This window comes from Pholcus phalangioides, unplaced genomic scaffold, assembly GCF_987345545.1.
Source record: "Pholcus phalangioides strain wild (caught in Gottingen) unplaced genomic scaffold, Ppha-v1.0 ptg000015l_1, whole genome shotgun sequence".
NCBI lineage: Eukaryota > Metazoa > Arthropoda > Arachnida > Araneae > Pholcidae > Pholcus > Pholcus phalangioides.
This window is the reverse complement of record NW_028301608.1, coordinates 103,459,131-103,481,103: the sequence shown is the minus strand read 5'-3', so window position 1 is coordinate 103,481,103 and position 21,973 is coordinate 103,459,131. Positions and strand designations below refer to the sequence as shown.

At 38.4% G+C, this 21,973-nt stretch overlaps 1 protein-coding gene across 2 annotated transcripts in view; it reads right to left on the bottom strand.

The window, feature by feature from the left end:
- The window catches only part of LOC149077233 (breast cancer anti-estrogen resistance protein 3 homolog), an 81,858-nt gene that overhangs the window by 49,427 nt on the left and 10,458 nt on the right, over positions 1-21,973 (bottom strand). Inside the window, exon 1 of one of the 2 annotated variants that reach the window (XM_089244969.1) lies at positions 20,931-21,134. The exons of the other annotated variant lie outside the window; for it this stretch is intronic. Within the exon in view, the coding sequence (XP_089101095.1) occupies positions 20,931-20,973 (43 nt within the window). The 5' untranslated portion in view covers positions 20,974-21,134. Of the gene's footprint in view, positions 1-20,930; positions 21,135-21,973 lie in introns of those variants that run through there. 2 annotated transcript variants of the gene reach the window in all.

Sequence of the window (21,973 nt, the reverse complement as noted above, 5' to 3'; positions counted from 1 at the left end):
TCAAATTCAATTCGATTATCAAAAACCGGTCTTGCTCTTGGATGAGGATAGAGGGATAATACCCTGAATAAGACGGTGGGAGAGGGGGGAGTTACTATAAAAAATATGCTCCAAATGGGGGCCCTTGGGCTGAAAAAGGTTGAGACACACTCAGAGAAGGACTCGTGGTTTTGCTGATGTGGGCTACACGAATTTTGTCGCCCTTCCCCTATTCTACTTAATTTTCTGGATCATGCATTCCTCAAATTTGCTGCCCTGTGCCATAGCTGGCTTAGCCAATGCCAATGTAAATGTAAGTCATTCTTCTGGTCACTCCCATGCTTGCATACTTTCTTAGTCATTTTTTGTTACTCATTTGGTCGTCCACTGATGTACGCTTGCACATTCTTCAGGTCGTTCCCATGATTGCACACGATCTAGGCCACTTACATGTTTGCACACATTCTGGGTGGGTCACTCATATGCCTGCACACGCTTTAGGTAATTGTTTTCGTCACTCACATACTTGCATCCTTTCTTGGTCATTTTGGGGTCACTCTTCCGGATGCTTATACTGACCTGGTCCCTCGTTCTCTTGTCACTCTCATTGCCTATATACACTAGTTCACACACCCTCTTGGTTTCTCCCACGATGCTGACACACACTGTCTAGATCACTGTTTTGGTCACTTACATGTTTTCACACGCTCTAGTCTCACATGTTTGCGCACGCTGGAGGTCGTTCTTCGCGTCACTCACTCACATGCTTGCATACTTTCTTGGTCACTTGGTCGTTCACTGACGTGGTCCCACGCTCTCAAGGAAGAAGTGAATTTACGGTTTTATCGCCTGTAAAAAGTGATATAGATTTTGTTTATCGAAGCTAAAAACAGATTTTTCCACCCTTCTCCATTCTTATAATTTCCTTGACCACTTATTCCTCAAATTTTCCGCCCCTCTGAACTTACCGCCCTGGTCTGCTAAGCCATCCTGCAAATACGCTTCTGATGACGTCGGGCGCGGTAGCACAGGTCGATGAGATACTCGCATAAAGTACCAAAGAATTTTTATAGGTGTCGCGGGTTCGTCTTTGTCAGAAACTTTGCTGACGCAAGGGTACAACAAAAACGTGTGACATGACTACATAAAAATATTACTACCACAGGGAGTGCCACACCGAGGGGTTAGCGCACTAACCCCCTTCCAGTGAGTATATAAAAAAAAAGCTTTCTTTCTTTCAAACTGAGCAAAGCTATCCCCATGGGTAATTTACTACCTAGTGAGTTGTGCCGGAAGTGTGTGTGTACCTAAGGGGCCGTTCAAGTATTACGTAAGCAGATTTTTAGCCATTTTTGACCCCCCCCCCCCTTGTCAGAAAAAGTAAGGAAAACTCTGACCCCCCCCCCCCGTGTCAGCAAACTTTCGTCATCACTACCCCCTACTTCCTTACGCATATTGGTGGGATCAGAAACGCGGGCTGGGGGGGGGGGTCATGGGGGATCCTGCACCTCCTCCCCAGACGAAATTTTTCTTTTAATGCGAAAAATATTTTTTTAAAAATAAAAATTTCGGAAATTAATATCTTTATATGTTATTATAATCAATTTCTGTTAATTTCAATGCTTTTTGGAGGCTATGAACTCAAAATTTATCTTTAAAAAATTCATTGCGACCCACCCTTTAAGCCATATATGGTAAACCCTTGACCCACAGACCAAATGTGGCCCTAAAGGTTATCTGATGTGGTTTGCCCTCCCCACATACCTAATTTTGTAAAAATGAACTAAGCGGCACATTTAAAAATCGCTTAAATTACCCATGGCACAATTCCAAATAATTTAAGTGGCCCGTGGCACATTTTCAGTTCACTGAAGTAGGCCTCAAAGATCACTTTCACACTCAAAGATTACCTAAGTAACCCGCAACACCGTTACAGAACACTTAAACGATCCGTGGCACATTTAGAGATCCCTTGGGAGACATGTGGCACATTTAGAGATCCCTTGAGTGACATGTGGCACATTTAGAGATTCCTTGAGTGACATGTGGCACATTTAGAGATCCCTTGAGGGACATGTGGCATAGTTTTAGAGCACTTAAGCGGCCCCCAGTGCGGTTCTACATTACTCAAGTTACCCACGGAACATTCCCAGATTACGTGGCATAATTACGGATTATTTGAGTGATGCGTGGCAGAGTTCCAGAGCACTCAAGCGGCCCGGAAATATTTGCAGAGCACTTAAAGGATTCGTGAAACGTTTGTAGATCATTAAAGTGGCTCTGTAGGGGGGCTTATCAATAGGTAGAATGTTAGTTCAGGTGCCCAATAACTATCGAAAGGTTTTTTCCGTTCTTGGCGCACCGAATAAGATTCCATTAAGAATATTTCATATCTTTGGTGGTTGATGACGTAAGCATCTTCCAAACACCCCCTTTCCCCTTGTCATCAAAATTCAGCAAATCGGAACCCCCCCCTCCCTCATCGATGCTGACGTAATACTTGAATGGCCCCTAACAATCCGAGTGAGTATCTAGTGTCGTGTATGAGTTTTCAGTACTGCCATCTATATTTCAGAAGTGAAAAGAATGAAGTGTTATGACTATATTTTTACTGTTCGCAGGCCTGTTGCTCTCTGTGGCGAGACTTTCTAATCGGGCAGATCTGCTCGCAATAGCACCTCGAAGTTGGGAACCACAGAAAACCAGCTTCAGCCGACCATCACTGTGGTGACAGAGGGGCTCGAACACGGGGCCTGCGAGTCCGTCACGCTGCCCACTCGACCACCACAGTGGCTTAAAAAAAAGCTGCTGTTCCGCTTGGATCCCCCCACTTCTGCAAGTACACCTGTGTCTCTAATGCAGTGTTTCTCAACCGCCGGGCCCTGATATCGGTCAAACCGGGCCGTGAGTGGTTTATTGTTTCATTTTTACCCATTTATTTCCCATTAGTCGTATGTATGGCCGGTCCTTCCAATCACGAAAAAGAAATCGACCGGGCCGCGGGATTTCAAAGGTTGAGAACCCCTGCTCTAATGCCATTCCAATCTTCACACAATCTTTAAGTCACTCTTTTACTCATTCACACGCTTGCACACCGTTTTAGTCATTCACATGGATATTCACATCCTTGCACACTGTTTCGGTCACTCACATGCTTGCACACTCTATAAGTCACTCTTTTGGTTACTCACAGACATGGTTCCTTGCTTTATAGGACACTCTTTTGATCAGTTACACCTTTACACTTGCTCTTGGTCAATCTTTTGGTCATTCACATGCTTACAAACTCTCAGACCAAGTCAGTCTTTTGCTCACTCACGTGCTTGCAAACCCTTCACGTCACTCTTTTGGTTATTCACTCACTATCCTAGGCCCCTTTTGCCTGGTCAGAGTCGGATTCATTGATGCTTGTACAAGTTTTGCCGTCCTCCTCCCAATCTACTGACTTTCTTGACCACGCATTCCTCAAATTCTCCACCCCCCCCCCGAAAATGCCACCTTGAACCAAAGGCCCCCCCCCTTCGTAAATACGCTACTGTTCGTATGCAGAAAATGACCGTGCTGGGACAAAAATGATCAAATGATCTGATGACGTCACATTATTGTTTCATATGATGCAGAACGGTGTGTCTAATAAAGGTATGGCGAGTCGTTACAAAAGAGTACCTCATCCTTTTCTGAGCCATTCTAGCTCACGTGATTGTTATAATTTTTTTTTTCGCGTGAAATTAAGCGTCACGCGCGATTCGAATTTGGACAGTTTGATCTAGAAGCTTCTTCGGTTTTCACACTTCGGATTACACTGCGACTGTGCGTGAGCAAAAGTAAAAGACTCGTCGGTTTTTTTGTCAATCTACGCCACTGAACGTTTCGTGTGCTTCGAGCTCTTCGTATCATCTCCAGCTTGTGCTCCTCTTCCTCCTGTAACTTTCCGGGATCCAAATCATTTTGTCGTCTCCAACAAGAATTTCGAAAAGAATGGCCTTGAGGAAAACTCCATGGTTAGCATTGGCATTGCTGTTCGCCTTCGGCATCCAGTCCTACGAGCAATCGAATGTTGGACCTGCTAAGCCTGACGAGGCCAAGAAAGACGCTCCATCTTATCGTGTCGTTTCTCTGAACTACAGGGTCAACCGAGACGCCGGCGCCGTCATCAGGGCCCAGGACGATGCCGCTGGGGATGCGTCGACAGCTCAACCTGGTGAAGGGACTACGGCACCACCTAATGGTCAATCGAATACGACGCACGGCCACTCTAACACCACGAAGAGTGGAGTTATGGGTCCTCCGAATGGTTCGTTCTACAAGGTTTTCCTGGTGCCGAGCTTCTTGTGGGTCCTCCTTAGGATGACGATGTAGGACATTGGCTAACTTCGACATCACTTCGGACATTTTTTTTTTTTTTTAGTATTATTATTTTCATTCTCTCAGTGTTGGTTATCCCATTATGACACGCATGTTCGGTCGATGACTTTATTTACATGAATTTTGCTTGTATTTGTTTTCGGCATGTGTTTATTCGAAATTGACTGAAATGCCCCGCTTCGCGAATACTCTGTGAATGACGGTTTAAAATTTCAAAAAATAACATTTTCGGACTTTATCATGTTTCGTACCATGTTGTATGTAATTTGAGGCTTTGTTTGTGGTAAGGATGAAGAAAAAAAATGGCGTTCATGTTGCGGTTTTCGAAGCGGATATATATTTTTTTCCCCATTTGGTTATTTTAATAAAGTTTATGAGAAATGTTTGAATATTTGCATGCATTCATGTTCATGTTTTTTTTTTTGATTCAATATTTCATGAAAATTTTTGTTTCTTGATGATTATGATTAAGTTACGATTCATGTTAATGATCGCATTCGTAATCGTTCCAGTTTGAGTAGGTGCGGAAAATGGAAGGTATCTTTCTGATGAGATTTTTTCGAATTCAATTTATAATTATTTTATTTAAAGAAGTTGAGAGTCCATGTTGTATACCATGTATATTATACCTTAAAAGTGTGGAAGAAAGGTCTTTTTTAGGCTACTGGATGGTTCGGGAAGCCATATTTTATATCTGAGGAAAAATCGGTATAAACATGAATAATGAATTGAGCTGTGGATAATTTCTGGCGCGAATTTTCAGAATTTCAATGATTTTCGATATGAACTATATTTGATTAACAATCAATAGCGTTTTTTTAGATAATGGTGAATGATGGTGCAGTAGCTGGTGGAAGAATATCCAACTGATTTGTAATAACTCCCCTGAGGTAATGAAGGAAGTTATGAGATAATTGAGGTATTTTAATTATCATAAGGACTGGAAGATTGATATCCGACTTCAGCATGATTTGTGCATGGCCAAATAGGGAGGAATTTCCACAGAGCCTTCATTAGATGGCGCCCAAATTTAAGCAACTAGTTTGAATCCAATCATGGGGCCACTAATGCCTTCTTCAATTGACCACTGAGATAATAATCGGGCCCTGGTTCTGATAATTGAGAATAATATTTCAGGAATAATTTGAGAATTTATAATTTAAAATGAATTATAATAATGGGGATGTGATTTTTTTCGGCTGAAATTGAAGTGTTTTCAGCCTTTAGTTGGAGTATTTTCAGCCTTTTGTTCGAGAGCACCGCATAGCTCATTAAAGCCCTGAAGCTCTCAAGAGTTTCTCGATGCTAAAACCCATTTTCGATACTCGCGAAGTATATTGATCGGCCTAAAATCAGGGCAGTCATAAAAAAATCGTAGGCCACCGGACAGAATGATTTTTCTGAGGCCCTCTTACCTGTTTAAAAAGACCTGCTCACCAATTTACATGCTTGCTCTCAAAAATTTCAACCAGATCTCATTTTCATGGGTCTCTCTGCAGTTGAGATGCCTGGGTGGGCCAATGCATCAAGACGACATTGCATGAAACCACCCAAAGATTCTCCGATTCGGGTGTGAGCATGTGTCAGAACGAACAAGACCGCTTTCGACATATACTCTCGAAAATCGTAGTATCAAATCCCATTATGACGAGGCCCACGGCTACCGCTAAAGGGCGACCACCGATAGATTGTGAATTCATTTCCCACCCAACTCCACTGGTTGGAATTGTCGTACGGCGATATGACCGGAGTTGGTGTGCCGTGTAGTTGCCTATGGGCCCTACTCATGGCCCCCACATCCTGGAGTAGGGCCCTAGGCTGGGTTCCTTTGCGGGCCCCCCGACCAGACTTTCACGGGCTCTCTTATGATGGATTTACAGCGTGAAAAAACAAAAATAATGAAAATCCTCCCGGGCCCCAGGGCTGGACCCTTGCCAGCCCACCCCTTGTGGGGGCCATGGCCCTACTCCAAGATGTGGGGAGAGCATAAGGTTCCTAATGCGTTCAAAGCCCACGATCCATTCGAGGGTAAGCCCATGCGTTAAGACTGCCCTGTATCAGACATTTCATGTCTGTGTTCTTTTGGTGATGTGCATGGATCGTGAGGTCCCTCATATCGTGAGGGGATGATGTTATCCACGAAGTCTATTAATGGTTCACTTATATTGATTTTCTGAAATTTAAAATAAGGTTGATCTCGGGGGGGGGGGGGGGCGAAATAGAACTTTGTCAACGCAACAAGGGTAGTCTTAATGCACAGACTCACTAGGCATGGCAAGGGTTCCCCTTGCTGAATGGAGAGGGGTCTCCGATTACTTTTCATAGCAACTGACATCAACAAATGTCATACTTGGGCTCAGCTCATTGCTCGTCCCGGGCAAGCATGATGCTGTTAAGATGTTTCTAAACACTTTTCAAGTGTAAGGGGCCGTTCAAGTATTACGCCATCATCGATGGGGGAGGGGTTTCCGATTTGCTGACTTTTGATGACAAGGGGGGAGGGGGGGGTTTGGATAATGCTTACGTCATCAACCACCCTTTATGAAAATATGAAATATTTTTAATAGCATCTTACTCATCTTACTCGGTACGAGAAAAACTTTTCGATAGTTTGTAGGCACTCTTGAAGTGACATCCCCCCTATTGATAAGTGCCCTACAGAGTCACTTTAGTGATCTCTAATTTTTTCGCGGATATAAGTGATCTGGAAATGTGTCCAGGCCGCTTAAGCGCTCTGTAACTGTGCCACGCATCACTCAAGTGATCCGTAATTATATGCCGCGGATCATTTAAATAATCTGAGAATGTGCCGCGGGTAACATGAGTTGTGTAGAACCCCAGTGGGGGGGGGGCACATAATGGTCTAAAACTACGTCACATGTCACTCAAGGGATTTCTAAATGTGTCACGGATCTCTTAAGTGTTCTGGAACTGTATCCCGGGTCATTTAAGTGACCTGAAAGTGCCACGGGCTGCTTAAATGTTCTGGAATTGTACCACGGGACGCTTAAGCGATCTGTAGATGTGTCACATAGTTCTTTTTTTTTTTTTTTACAAAATTCGGTTTGAGTAGGGCAAGTCGCATCGGATAATCCCCCCTCCGAGGCCATATTTGGGACACGGGCCAGGAGAATTTATGCGACTTACCATTGTATAGCTTAGAAAAAGGGATCCTCGCGATGATGAGATACAAGTAAAATTTTTCACCATGAGTCATCATGTAAATTCTAGACAGGTTGGGGGCGGTGGGGACTATAAAATTTAATTTGTACGGGGGCTATGTAATGGGCAAGTGTAGGTTCGCTCTTTGGAGGGAACACACTGGGGGAACATTCAAGGGGGCTGCGCAAGTGAGACAATAACTTGGGGAGTGCAGGGGCTCTGGTACCCCGGGCATTGGGAGGGACAAAAGGAATTTCGAAAAAAGAAAACTTTCAGTTAATAACATTTGTGAAAAAGGCATTTTCTTTGGATGTTTTAATTATTTTATTTAGATATTCAAAACATATTTAAAATTTTTTATCGTCTCTCGGAAGACATGGGAGAGCCACAGGCTGAATACGCTTCCATCTTCCTTTAGGAGGACGTATTTTCTTTTTTGATGTCATTTCAAGCGTCCTCCTACGTTTCGGAAAATTTGTCCTTTTTGTCTTCCGTTTTAGGGGCTTTATAGAATTATCTTTCTTTTCTTAACTAGAGAATTTTTTGTTGAAATTCCCATAACTTTTTGTGTTTTTTTTAGTGGTTCTGCTATTTTAGTGTTAGGCATGTTTTATTGGTCGAGATAGTAGCGTCATCTATTGTAGAAATTATGATTAGTGAAGAACGTCTTCAAGGATGCAGCCGTCCTTCTTTCTCAGTATTCGAATCTGTGAACCCTACCTTTTGACCAGTGATGGTAACCTCTTCCGGCAAAATTTCCCTTTTGACTAAATTTTTCCCCATGCATTCCGAGAAATGTGCTGCCATCTAGTGGAAAAATACGTAATAAAGTATTTTACAATAGAAAAGTATATTGCACTGCATTAATTTCTTTACTTTTTTCAAAAAATTCTTTTGTTTGATGAACTCTCAAAATTTCCCTCAAATGCTAAGAAATTTCCCACTTGGCAAATTTTGGCCAAGTTTTCCCACGAGTTACCATGACTGCTTTTGACTAAATTTTCCCCACGCATTCCGAAATATGTGCTGCCATCTAACGGGGAGAATACGCGATCAAGTATTTTTCTACTGCATTCATTTTTTTACTTTTTCAAAAAATTATTTTATGAATTCTCAAAAATTTTCACAAATGCAAAAAAATTTCCATGTTGGCTTTTGAGTCAAATTTTAGTCTATTTTTCTGCATTCCGCAACAACGAATAATGGAAAAACATATGAAACACCGTTACTGCTGTCATCTATTGCTAAAAAGTGAGACGTAGTTTAATAGTAAAATCATAGTTTTATTAAGACGCCTTCATATACTAAGGAAGTGTATTAAGGAGTTCTAAGTTTTATTAATAAAGGTACGTATAATATTGTGCTGCCATCTAACGAGTTGACACTGAACTCCCCATCGCATTGAAGTAAGTTATTCGTAATTAATTCGAATAAGGGAATATTAATTGATTACACGGGAAAAATAAGTTTTATTGATCATGTTTGATTTGATTTTGCATGCACAATTTACAATGTGTGACATACTTCAATTCACGTTGTAAAATACATTTGTACCAGGGGGGGGGGGGGTAGTTTTCTACCGCCCCCCCCCTTCCCTACTAGAACACCAGAAACCTTCCTGGGACGCATCCTGTAATTCCCCATGATATTTAAATATTTTCGTTCTTAAATAAGTTCAGTTACCCTGTTTCATTTTATAAAATGAAAATAATATTTTTGCTAGTGGAGGATTCCCTTCTGATGCTTTGGATCCGGATCCATGGCACCCACACCCTGTAGATGGGCCGCAAAGCTTGATCTTTGCCGGTTCCCCTGGCCAGTGTCCCCTCTACAGTGAATTTCCACGTAGAAAAAAAAAAAAGAATCGCTTTGGACCCTTGAAGTATGAAGTACGAGCCTGTCTGCTCCATCTTTGTGAGGGGCCATGCCCATATAGGCCATAACTTCAACATGCCCTTTTTTTCAGCGATATATCGTTATTTACGTGCATTTCGAGTAGAAATTTTCAGTGATTTCAGGTATACTGATTCACACCCAGGCCGTGTCGGATCCCCCCATTAAGATAACTTCGTTTAACGAAGATTTTAACTGATGGGCATAGAAACATGGCGTTCGATGCCGTTTTGTTTATGAGGGGGAGAGCCCATGATAGCATTTTAATATTACCATCCATTGTAACAAGCTTTCAGTGCCTTTATCTCCTAGATTACTCATGTCCGCGGGCTAAATGTATCCCTCGGGGTCATTTGATGTGGCCCGTGACCTCAAATCTAATTTTGTAAAAGTAACATGAGTGGCACATTTCTAAACCCAAGTGACCCGCGCTACAGTTCTACATCTTGAGTGGCATGTGAATTATTCCCACGTAACTTAAGTACTTCGTGGCACGTTTGCAAATAATTTTTCTGACTCACGGGGTGCAATTCCACATCACTTGAGTGGCCTGCGCCACATTCTCAGAGCACATGAGTGAAACGCGGCATATTTACACTTGATTAAACCACAGCAAATGAGATCACTTGAATAACGTACAGCATATTTTATCAGATCACTTGAATAACTTACAGCACATTTTCAGATCATTTGGACGACCCGCAGTGCAGTTCCTGATCAATTAAGTGACTCACGACATATTTACAAATCACAGCGGCACATTTCCACAACACTTGAGTCACCAGTGGCATATTTACAGATCACTTAAGTGACCTGAAGTGCAGTTACAGATCACTTAATTAAGTGACCCGCGGAACATTTTAAAATCAATAAAGTGGCCCGCACTCTTCTAATGATTGAACACCCTTGTTCTAGACCGAGTTGCGCATGGAGGTCCGTTTGGCTCTTTCTCCCATTTTTTTCCATTTTTTTTTGTAGATGTTCGAGTTAGCGGGGTTCTAGTGTATTTCTACCAAAAAACCAAAGTTCTCCCATACTTACAGTGACCGTGAAAATACACCTGCTGATCGTGCATGCGTTGGGAATCGTGAATACCGAATTTTTCCACCGATTACAATAATAGTTCGTGTTCACCTTGAGGAAAGTGATAATAGAGGTCATTGGTGTTTTGAATCACAGTGTGGGTATGATTATGTGAGGTAATCAATGTACACAGAAAAATCGATTTACTCGTACATTATCGTAATATGGTCATTTTACGGTAAACAGTCCTGGGAGACCGTGATGCAGCCGAGAGGTGAGCAGAGACCCACTGGGTTACCCTGATGGAATAGTCTGGGGAATCAGATGCTTGGAGGGGCGTTGCCCACGCAGGTGTCTGAGGTTCCGGAGTGTGATGGAAGCCTTTTTACGCTTCAACCCACCCCCTCGGGGGTAGCAGGAAGTAAGTCATCCTTTGACAGGCCTGGGCTGATGTCGATTTTTTTGTAACTGGTAACTGGTCATTTTACGGAGTTGGATTGGACTAATTAGACTAGGACCTCCATATTAGCTGATGGATTGGGAAATCCAAGCGACATCTAGGAAACAAACGCAGACCTACACAGCTGAGTCAGAGCACAATTCATTGAGAACGTTCTATGAGTATAAATGAAGATTCATTTTTGGTGTAAAAATTGATTTGAATCAACTTTGCAAATTTTACCATATTTTTCGTATTTTCGTATGAATGTGGCGTACATTTTTGTGAATACAGCGTTGAGCCAAACCATTGAAACAGGCATTTAATATGATGCCAGTTCCCTGTTGATAGACAACTATGTAGACTCAAATTCACCATCTGACACTAAAAGTTGATTGCAATGATTGCGTATAATATTCATAACTCTCATCCAATTTACGTTAGATGTTCCTCTCTGTAGCCATCATGTTTCTGTAGGAATGTCTATTTTCACCAGGAGCTGCACCGCGGGGCCTCAAGAGAAGAGGGGCCTCACAAAAATGAGATTTGATTGAAATTTTCTAGAATTTACCAGGTAGGGCCTTAGAAAAACCACTTGGCCCATGATGCTCTTAAGACGGCCCTGTTCGTTTCCAACCTGGTAAAATTACTTCTGTGGCCTCTTGGTGGACCATTCAGGGGTACGTGAAAATAACCAGCAATGGTAGGAAAAAACGAATATTATTTTATTCTTTTTTTCCTACCATTGCTGGTTATATATCTACAAAATATGACATGGTAATATGCTTTTATGCATTTTTACGCTATATAAGCATATACAGGGTGTCCTATAATCACTAGCACGACCTTTATCTTATTAAATGTCCTGTCGTAGAGGTATGATCCCAATTTGCAAGATACTCAACAGGTGTTCAAAAATTAACCTGAATATAAACAAAAAACAAAATAAAAAATCTAAATTTCTATACGATCCTCTTGCACTCCAACTTCCAATTAGAAAGTTGTTGCCCTGTCTCTCTTGATGCCAACAAAAACAAAAAAAACAACATGTTTCTGAGTGTAATGTTGACAGAGATATTCGAATTAAAAAAAAACGGAGGAAATTTGGGAGAGAGCGTTAAATGCGACAAAACGATTTTTCCGCATTTTACGCTGTTTTTTTTTTACCACTTTCCACCGTTGTTCGAAAGATATTAGAAGGACGAATAATAGTACAATTCATGAATTCTAATTTCCCTGTGAATATTGCACTTAGAAACATGGAATTTTTTTATTGTCATCTCAGGAGAGACAGAACAACAACTTCCTAATTGGAAGTTAGAGAACAGGGGGACAGTATAGAAATTTTTTTACTTCCTTGCACACTGTATTTTCCACTCTCAAAACTGGTACAGGGTAATTTTTGAAAGCGTGTTGAGAATTTTTCCAAATTGGAATCATACCTCTACGAGGACGATTGATGAGATGCCGCTAGAACTTACAGGACACCATGTATGAAGGTACATATATCGGCATGCATACGCTGGCTTCCTATGCATTTGTATCACCCACTTATTTATAAGGGAACGGAAGCTTTTTTACACACTTCTTAAGAAAACCCCCGCTTTTACGCAGTCCTAGTGGTACTAGAGAAATGGAGAAACCACGAGTTCCCAGTTTCTCCAGTTCTGCAGATCTAATGGTACGCACTCCTATTGCGCATTTATAGTGGTACATGCAATCTTTGTGCGTATTTTTAGCAGTACGAACTCCTCTTCCGCATTTCTAGAAATCCTCTTACGAAATTTTATTGCTGATCAAGCCTCCCAAATTTTCAAGAATATACTCACTGCTTTCATGCATTTCTAATACGTTTTCATTCTTTTTACACTTCCCCAGCGGTACGAACTCCTCTTAAGTATTTCTAGGGGTGATCATCCGTATTTTTATGGGTACGTATGTCTCTTTCATGCATTTCTAGTGCTTTTTTATTCTTTTTGCGCTTTCTACTGGTACGCACGCTTCTTACGTATTTGTATAACGTATATATTTGTATATATGGTACAAATTTCTCTTAAGGTATTTCTAGGGGGTGAGCGAGCCTCCTACGCATTTCAAAGGATACGCACTCGTTCTACTATATTTCTAGTGGACCGAATTTGTCTTCCTAGTTTATAACTGCAAACAATTTTTTTTGCACATTTCAAATGTGGTACAAATTTTTTGTATTCATTGCTAGTGGCACACAATATTTTTACGAATTTATGGTGGTGAGGACACTTTGTATTCCTAGTGGTATGTACCCATTTTACGAATTTCTAAGAGTATGCAAGTATCCTATGCATTTGCAGGAACATGGAAGCCCATTACACATTAAAGGGTAGAGCAACCAACTACGCAAATCGATGGTGCGCATGTTTAGGGGTAAGTGAATTTTTCTCCTGCGCATTTCTAGAGATACGCAAGCCTTCTACACATTTGGAAGGGTGGGCAAACCTTGCATCAAAATGTATAAAATCATACACACTTCATCCATGGCACACGGGCCAAATGTGGCCCTAGGAGTCATCAGTCATAGGTAATGAATCATAGCCCGAGAACGCAAACATAATTTTGTAAAAATTAACCACACATTTTCAAATCACTCCAGTAACTCTCGATACAGTTCCATATCGCATAAGTGACCCTCGGTGCAGTTCCAGATCACACAAGTGGCCCGCGGCATATTTATAGATCACCGCGACGCAGTTCCAGAACACTTAAGCGCGCCGTGGCACATTTAAAGATCACCATTGGCTAATTTTCAGATTATTTGAGTGATCGCGCCATATTTATCGATCACTGAAGTGACCCGCGCCATATTAACAGAAAACTTGAGTAAACCGTGACATATTCACAGATCACTCAAGTGATTTGCCCCACTGTTTTAGATCAAGAGACCCGCGAAACGTTTTCAAATCAACGAAGCGGCCCGCACTCTCTTCGAGGTTGAACAACCTTGGTATAAATGACCAATTCCACGATTAACGTGCTCTAATTCTTTGAAATACGAGAATTATTTATTTATTTCTATTTTCACGAACAGTCGCAATGCTTAAAGCGCTTCAAGACACTGACATCAGTCACAAATCCTTCAAGATTTGCGACATCTAAGCACAGGCAAAGAAAGGCAATAACGAAAAACAAGATGAAGACTGATTTCTTACGAGATATTTTCAGTGACTTGTAATGAGCGCGGAATACAAAGCAGTCTTAAGTGGAAGGAAACGTTTCCCACAGACGTTATAAAACGACAGACATTTTTGTGTCTTTACAACATTAATTACAAGGACGTTCAGCAAAATACGTCCTCGGCATTCAAGAGACTAGAAAAATATAAAAAAAAAGATATATTTTTGATATAAAAAGAAAAATGGGCGCTTTTCCGTCTTATTTCAAACATCTTTATTCCTTTTCTTGACTTTTAAGAGAAGGAATTGCATTCTGCTCAAGGTCAAGAGCTTGTTACAGAATACCATAATAAGCAAGGAACTATTAATATTTGCATAGATAACAGGAAGGTAAAAGAACATTTATTATAATAATGGCTCTTGAATAACCATGTTGTTTTTACCAGTATTATTATCATTGAAATATTGATTCCGAAATTTATATTAAGTGTGGCAGTGGTTTGTTTCTAGTATGGAGATCCATAAAGAGTATTATGCTTTTTAGTTTGTTAGATTTTTATCGATTGAATTAATAGCAAGGACTGATTTCAGAATTGTGTAAACCTATAACTGCGCATCAGAAAACGATTGAGATTTTTAGGAAAGTCTCAATAAAGAGCCCGAGAGAACTTCTTGAAATACCTTTGAATACCAAACGGATCGTTCAAGTATTGCGTCAGTAGAATTTTGGTATTTTTTATCATATCCCCCTTTTCCTCTTTGTAAGCAAAAGTAAGCAAAGCACCAATCCCCCCCCCCCCCGTTACCCTGTCAGCAAGATTAAGTAAGCTAGGCCAAACTCTCTTAGACTAGTACTGGTCTGTAGTATCTAGAAGAGGTGTACGCAGGGGGTATAGTTTGCCTTTGCCTTCCAAGACAAAAAAATTGAAACATATAAATAAACTAACATATAGAGGTATTAAGAAAAAAAATACCTTTATATGTTGTTCTCTGTTAATTTAAAATGCCTTTTGAAAACCAGTAACTTAAAATTTCTCTGGAAAATTAACCATCCAAACCTTGATTCCAACAGTGTAGATGCCCAAAGGAAAACTTAAACCCCCGTCGCATAGAATTTGCCGTCGACTCCAGATTACCATCCACGACATCTTATCTTCATTGTCCCCGTCTAGCTAAGATCTTGCTATAACCCATGCCCATAAAACTCAACAACAGCATCATGTGGCCACCCTGACAATTGATGTTCTGTGGTCCCTCTACTTGATTGCAAGTACCAGGCCTTCCAATTTACAAACATTCTGTACTTTCGAAAATCATAGATAATTTCCCAATTTCGTATTTTCATACCCTGTTGCTAACACAATCATCATTCAAAACCCCTCAAACCCCTCCCCTCGCTATGTCATCAAAAGTCAGCAAATTGCACCCCCCCCCCTCCCCCATGGATGCCGACGTAATACCTGAATGGCCACAAAAAACACCAACAAAAAAACTATTTTTTTGGTGCAGAAATCAGTTTGTAAAAGAGTTCTAACAGCAAAGCCGTTCTTGTTAATTCAATATACTTTTTAATGACGCAATGTGTGAGAATAGAAATGTTTTTTTTTTTTTTTTTTTAATTGTGAACTTTATTGTAGTATGGTTCTGCTAGAGATATATTTCAAGCGGCTACATACGTACCCGCAAGCTTGACAAGCACGCATGTACAATGTCCCTTTCGATAGCGCAGGTTATAAGTACGTATGCTTGCACGAGAAACAGTTTGTAGTTGAAATACGTCGAGCTCGGCCGATGATGCTTTTGTTTGGGTCCCCCTTTGCCCTTGTATACAAAAAAAATCGCCAACACAGACGCTAAAACGTTAACAAAAAATACCTGTATCGAGCAGCAGAACCAACTCATTCTCTTCAGAATGAGATTTGGTACTATGTTTTTCAAGAGGGAATAATGAAGGCAAACTTACTTTTGAATATGTTTATATTGGAGAAACGCAGGTCCGAGAGGGTATCACTCTCCGCTATCTATACGAAGATTTTTAACAGCTGTCTGATGCGAAGATATATTTGAGATAGAGGGAAAATTCAACTGCCCATGCGGGGAATCGAACCCACGTACTCCCCTTCCACTAGAGTGTTCACCCGGAAAGTGGAAGGACGTGGAATACGATTCCTTTTTTTTTTAATTCTCGCTTTCCTAAATATATCTTCGCATCAGCCAGCTGTTGAAAACCTTCCAGGTGTGGGGGATATGATCGCAGTGTTCAAAAATTTCAACGAGGTGAACAATAAGTTATTAATACACCGTCAATCAACTGCTTCGACAAGGGGACATCAGTATCGCTTAGAAAAGAACAACTCCAGATTGCGATGCCGCAAGAATTTTTTCTCTTTCGGGGTTGTGAATAAATGGAATAGATTACCCCCGGTTGTGGTGAATTCCACCACGATAGACACATTCACAAATAAATACGACAAATATAATGGGGTAAATCGAGAAACTACTATGCATAGACTATACTACTATACTAGACACCTATACAGTGTTTCTATGGGAGGAGTATTTTAATTTTTCATAATTATTAGTTTTTCGTGATAATTTCTTCTTTTTTTTACATACCATATAATTTCTATTTTTTTTTTTCGTCATAATCTCCTTTTTCTCTCTGGGTTGCTATATTTTAGATAGACATCAATATTTTTTATTGGAAATCTTTGTTTCCTGCAACCTCCTGGAAATTTTGCCTGTTATGACCTTTGCATTTGTATTTGAAAACGGTGTTCGGAGTTATACTCGGGTGCTCAGAATCCTGATTTAAATCCGATTGAGCACCTTCAGGATTAATTAAAATGTCAGCATTGTGCTAAGACCACAAAATAAATGAGTTCTCGAAATGGAATCTGGGGTAAAAAGCAATAAAACGACACCACAAAATTCATTCGAATCATCATAGGGAAATTCACCGAGCCCCGCCCTACATTAACTTATCAAAATCAAATATTTGACAGGAAGCCCACCCTCGAAAAAAACATATACCAAAACAGGATGAGAAGTGGATTCTTCCGTATTAGTTTCCGGAGCGGAAGTCAATTTCCTGCACTTTTTAATCTGTGCGTGAAGAAAAAGAGTGCTTATCATGATAACCATTACATCGAAAAAATTCGTGCGCATTTCTACTGATTTCCTCACAACAAACAGGACAGGAATTAACATGTACTCGGAATCTGAGCGTCCATATAATCTCAGACATGGTTTTTATAACGATAATCAGTCTTGAAGGAGCAATAAGGGATTTATTTTTCTCAGAATATGGGGTATTGATTATGTATCGATTGAGAGACGGGAAGAGAAGAGTGCAACAAAAAAAAGTGAATTCGATCGATTGCGATATCAGCTGAGGAAAAATGCTGTTCCACCCGAGGCGGTTTTGGAACTTGTGTAATTAATAGTGGTCAGTCTTGATCAGTGGCTTTGGTAAATTTCTGCGGTATAAATAAATCTACCGAAGGGAAATAAATCTACAAAGTTATATATCATGAATGTGTCAAAAATGTCACCTAAGCGCTACCTTAAAGACACCTCCTTTTTCTTTAATAATTAAATATAGCTAAATACACCCCTTTCATTGCTCATTACTACCGTGAAACTCGGTTATTACGACATCAAAGATTCCGAGAAATTTTGTGATTTACTTACAATTGAGGTATCGTTACAACCGAGGTTGACATTTTCAACGGAATTTTTTTGACAAAAAATATAATGGGACGCAATCTTCTAATACTGTGCATGCAATTGTTATTGCATTATAATGAGGGTGACCATATTTCCGGTCGATAAAAATGTTGGAAATAGGATTGATAATTTGGTACAGGCCATCGCTAATTCTTGCCAAAAATTGGCAATCATTCGAAAAATTGCTAAATAATGCTTATAAATAACATTTGATGAGGAATACAGTGTGCTACAGCGATTCTGCAGTGATTTAAAATACTTTTCTCGGAGGGGGGGGGGGGGGTAAGAAAAATTGCATATTTTTGAGATGGAGATTTGAACAGCTTGATTTTAGAAGAGAACTTCTACAGTGCTTAAAGACTACAGAAGTCACCTTTTGAAATCAAGCGGTTTTCTCATTTATAGTTGTATTCGTCATAACACAATTTTTTTAAATGCTAATTTCTTTCACCCTAGATTTTAATGGAGATGGTTATTAATTCAAGTATTTTAAAAGGAATTTTTCTATATACAGTAGAACCTCTCTATAACGAACACCCTTGGAACAACACATTTTGTTTGTTAATGGGGAGGGGCCCATTAACAGTAAGGAAAATACACTAATTAGCTCGTGGACGTAATTCAAACAAGTGTCCGTTAAGGAATAGTGTCTACTATGGGATGTTCTACTGTATAATTCATGTAGTTATAAATACATAGAATCATTTATATTTTGAATAATTTAAAAAATTGCTCATTTCAATAAAACCAAAATTTCGGAAGTTTCTTTTTCTCGAAAGTTTAAATGAACATCAGATTTCTAGAAATTGTTCAAAAATCGATGTATTTTGAAACTAACTCTATTGGATATCATCATTTCAAAAACCATGTCTTATAATTTATATTACCTCATTCATCAGTTTATATTAACGACGTTGCTACAATTTCATTCATGAACAGCCGAAGTCCGAAATTCGGGTACTGCGAACTGGACAGGAAATAGTCGGCTACTTCGCAAAGTGACTGGACTTCGGTCATCAGATGGAAGTAACGATATAGATACTTCAAAATAATACTTCGTTATCGAAAGCACAGTATTTAAAAAAAATTTCAGCGGGGGGGGGGGGGGGAAGGAGAAAATATTTTTGCCTTCAAAATTGTAAATTTTAAAATTTTGGGATAAAAAATAAAAAATAAATTTCAGCAATTATTTCAGAAATTATTTTGATTATATATATATATATATTATTCAACGAAATGGTAATGATGTATAATTAACTCTTTAAGACGGGGAAATTTTTTAAAACATGAATGTTTGTTAAGTATTTTACCCGCACGATCGTTCGGGCTTAAAGGGTTATAATAAATGTGTGATGTTGACACGTAAATTTAAACATATTGCATTATTAGTTATTTAATAATAATTGCTGCGTTGTTTAGTTTCAAACGAAAAAGTTAACCTTCTATGGCCCCGTGTATATTTGAATATACAATTCAAGGTAAAAACTATTTAACTTTGTTACGCAACATTTTACCTGTTTATAGATAACACTGAAATTAAGGCAAACCGTATATTTTACCAATAATTAACAATTTTAGATAATTAAAATAATAAACTTATAATTAAATTGCTGTGCTGATGTGTGTTGTTTGCTTCAATTATTAATATTCTAACAGTACCATTTAGATCCGTTTTTGCAAGAAAGTTTTTTTCTCAATACTTTATTATGAGGGTGAACCATAAAGGATTAAACTACTAATTAATAACGATTATCGATAAATAATATTTACAAGGTAATTAAAAATAATGGAAGACATCATACAAAAGTTTCAATCGCAAAATATTGAACATGATTCAAAATATCTGGTCAATATTGGGAAATTCCATTTTCACGGTTAAATGGTTAAGAAAAATAAATAAATAAATTAGTCTTTTCTGAAAGTTCATAGGTTTGTGAAATTGAATTTTTTTTTTGAACATTAAAATAGAAAAATTCCGAATAATTGCTTGTTATCATAATTAATTACCTTTCATGGACTGCTTCCAGCATTTACTGTTTAGTTTATCCGTATCGTGTGCTTATTTCCCCACAGCATGCAATTAGTGAACAATTAATTCACATTTTTTCAAATAAAAAGTTTTGACACTCTCATTAAATTGTTCCGAAAAAAAAAATGCGGCTTATTTTTCCCCACGAGCGTAGTAGTATCTTGGTTCTATCATGAAAACATGTGCTTGAATGTGACGATGTGACGTGCGTGTATTGGAGACTCTCGTAGGGTTACTATACTAATATAATAATAATATTATATTTCACTAATATTACAATATACTCTAATAGTATAATATACTAATATAATATATTGCTACTAACGTTACATCGCGTCAACATGATTTATTAAGGTAGTTAAAAATTATCAGACACGTCACACAAGAATGACAATGATAATATTCCAGAGCTTTATAAGAGAAATTTCTATTAATATTGGGAGTTAATATTAATTTCTATTAATTTTAACTCGTTTTTCACGGCGAAGAAAAAATATTAATTTTCAAAAATTCATTGATTTAAAATAAAAATAAAAATAATAAAGTAGAAAAACAGTCAAATAAATTAATTAACATTATTTAATGTTATAATTAATCAAAAATGTTGCACGAAGCTAAAATAAGTCAGATTAATTAACTTTCGTTGGTGGTTCCCAGCATGTACTGTGAAGTTTACCCATATTATTTATTTACCCCATAATAGGCAATTTCCTCAGGCCAGTAACGGGAATGTTTATTATATGACAATATATCTGACATGATATTTATGTCAGTTATCTAATAATAATTGTCGTGCTGTTTAATTTGAAACCGAAAAATATGCCATTTATAAAAAACACATATTTGGTAAACATCATTTGTTAAGGTGATTAGAAATTATCAAATACATCATACAGGAATTGAGGTGATAATATATCAGAACTTAACTATAAATATGAGATTAATATTGTGAAATCCGTTTTCTATGGTTAAGAAAAACAAAAACCAATCATTTTAAAAAATTCAACGATTTAAACATTTTATAAATATTAAATTTCAAAAACGCTTTATAAATAATGAAAAACATTTTTATGAACAATAGTAAAAAGGCTAATTAATTTGATAATTATCATAATCAATCGAAAATACTGTAAGAAACAAAAATAAGTCATGTATTAATTACCTTTCATGGGTGGTTTCCAGCACTTACTGTAAAGTTTCCCCATATTGTTTATTTATCCACAATATGCAATTAGTAAACAATTTATTCACACTTTTTTTTTAAATTTTTCACTCTCTTAAAAAATATTTCCGAAAATGCGGCTTTTACTTTTTCCCACGAGCGTAGTAGTATCTTGGTTCCATCATGAAAACATGTGCTTGAATGTGACGTGCGTGTGTTGGAGACTCTCGTAGGGTTACTATACTAACTACTTACTCTGTTGTTTTCTATTTCCTCTTTTTTTCCCTCTGTTTTCTTTCCTTTTTCGCGAAGGAAGCAAATAAGAAGCTCAACAATTGACGCCAAGTGTTTCCATCATTTTTATTTTTGGTGAAAAATAAGAACTATATTTTTTTACGAGTGAAAATAAGAACGCGCGTCGTAGAAATTTTTAGAATTCCTTGCTGGGGGCCTCTGAATGCTTTGATTGTATCTGTCCTTTTACATTATTTTGAGGGTCATTTTCCCTTCAGTTCGTGTCACGATACAAACATAATAGAAATTTCATATAAAAAAGTGAATTTTTTTACTCGGTTAAATATATGAATGCGTTATCGCATGGTTCTATTGTGATTCGGTATTGTTATATTGTGAACAAAATATTTGTCCTTTTTCTAAATATTCACGGATGGTCTGTGTTGGAATTTTTTCCGATTGAAATCTGAATAATATTCCCTTGATGGTTTTCTTCGAAATTTTATATCAGCAGAGATTGTTTTGAAATGAGTTTTGGCTGTACATGAAAAAAAAAAAAAATTGAGATATCTCGGAAATAGTATTTGATGATCTTTCTCTGTTATGTTAGGAAAACTTTCGTAATGGTAAAAATACGTGGAAAAAGAGCAGATTTCAAGTAAAAAAGAGAAATGAAAATACGTGGAAAAAATTCATTTTATTTGAAAATTTGTTTTAATACTTGAAGAGCTAGAAATGGGATTCAAAAACATTTTTCACACATATTCCCAAGGGGCATTTCATTATGTATGAAATATTTCACTACCTAA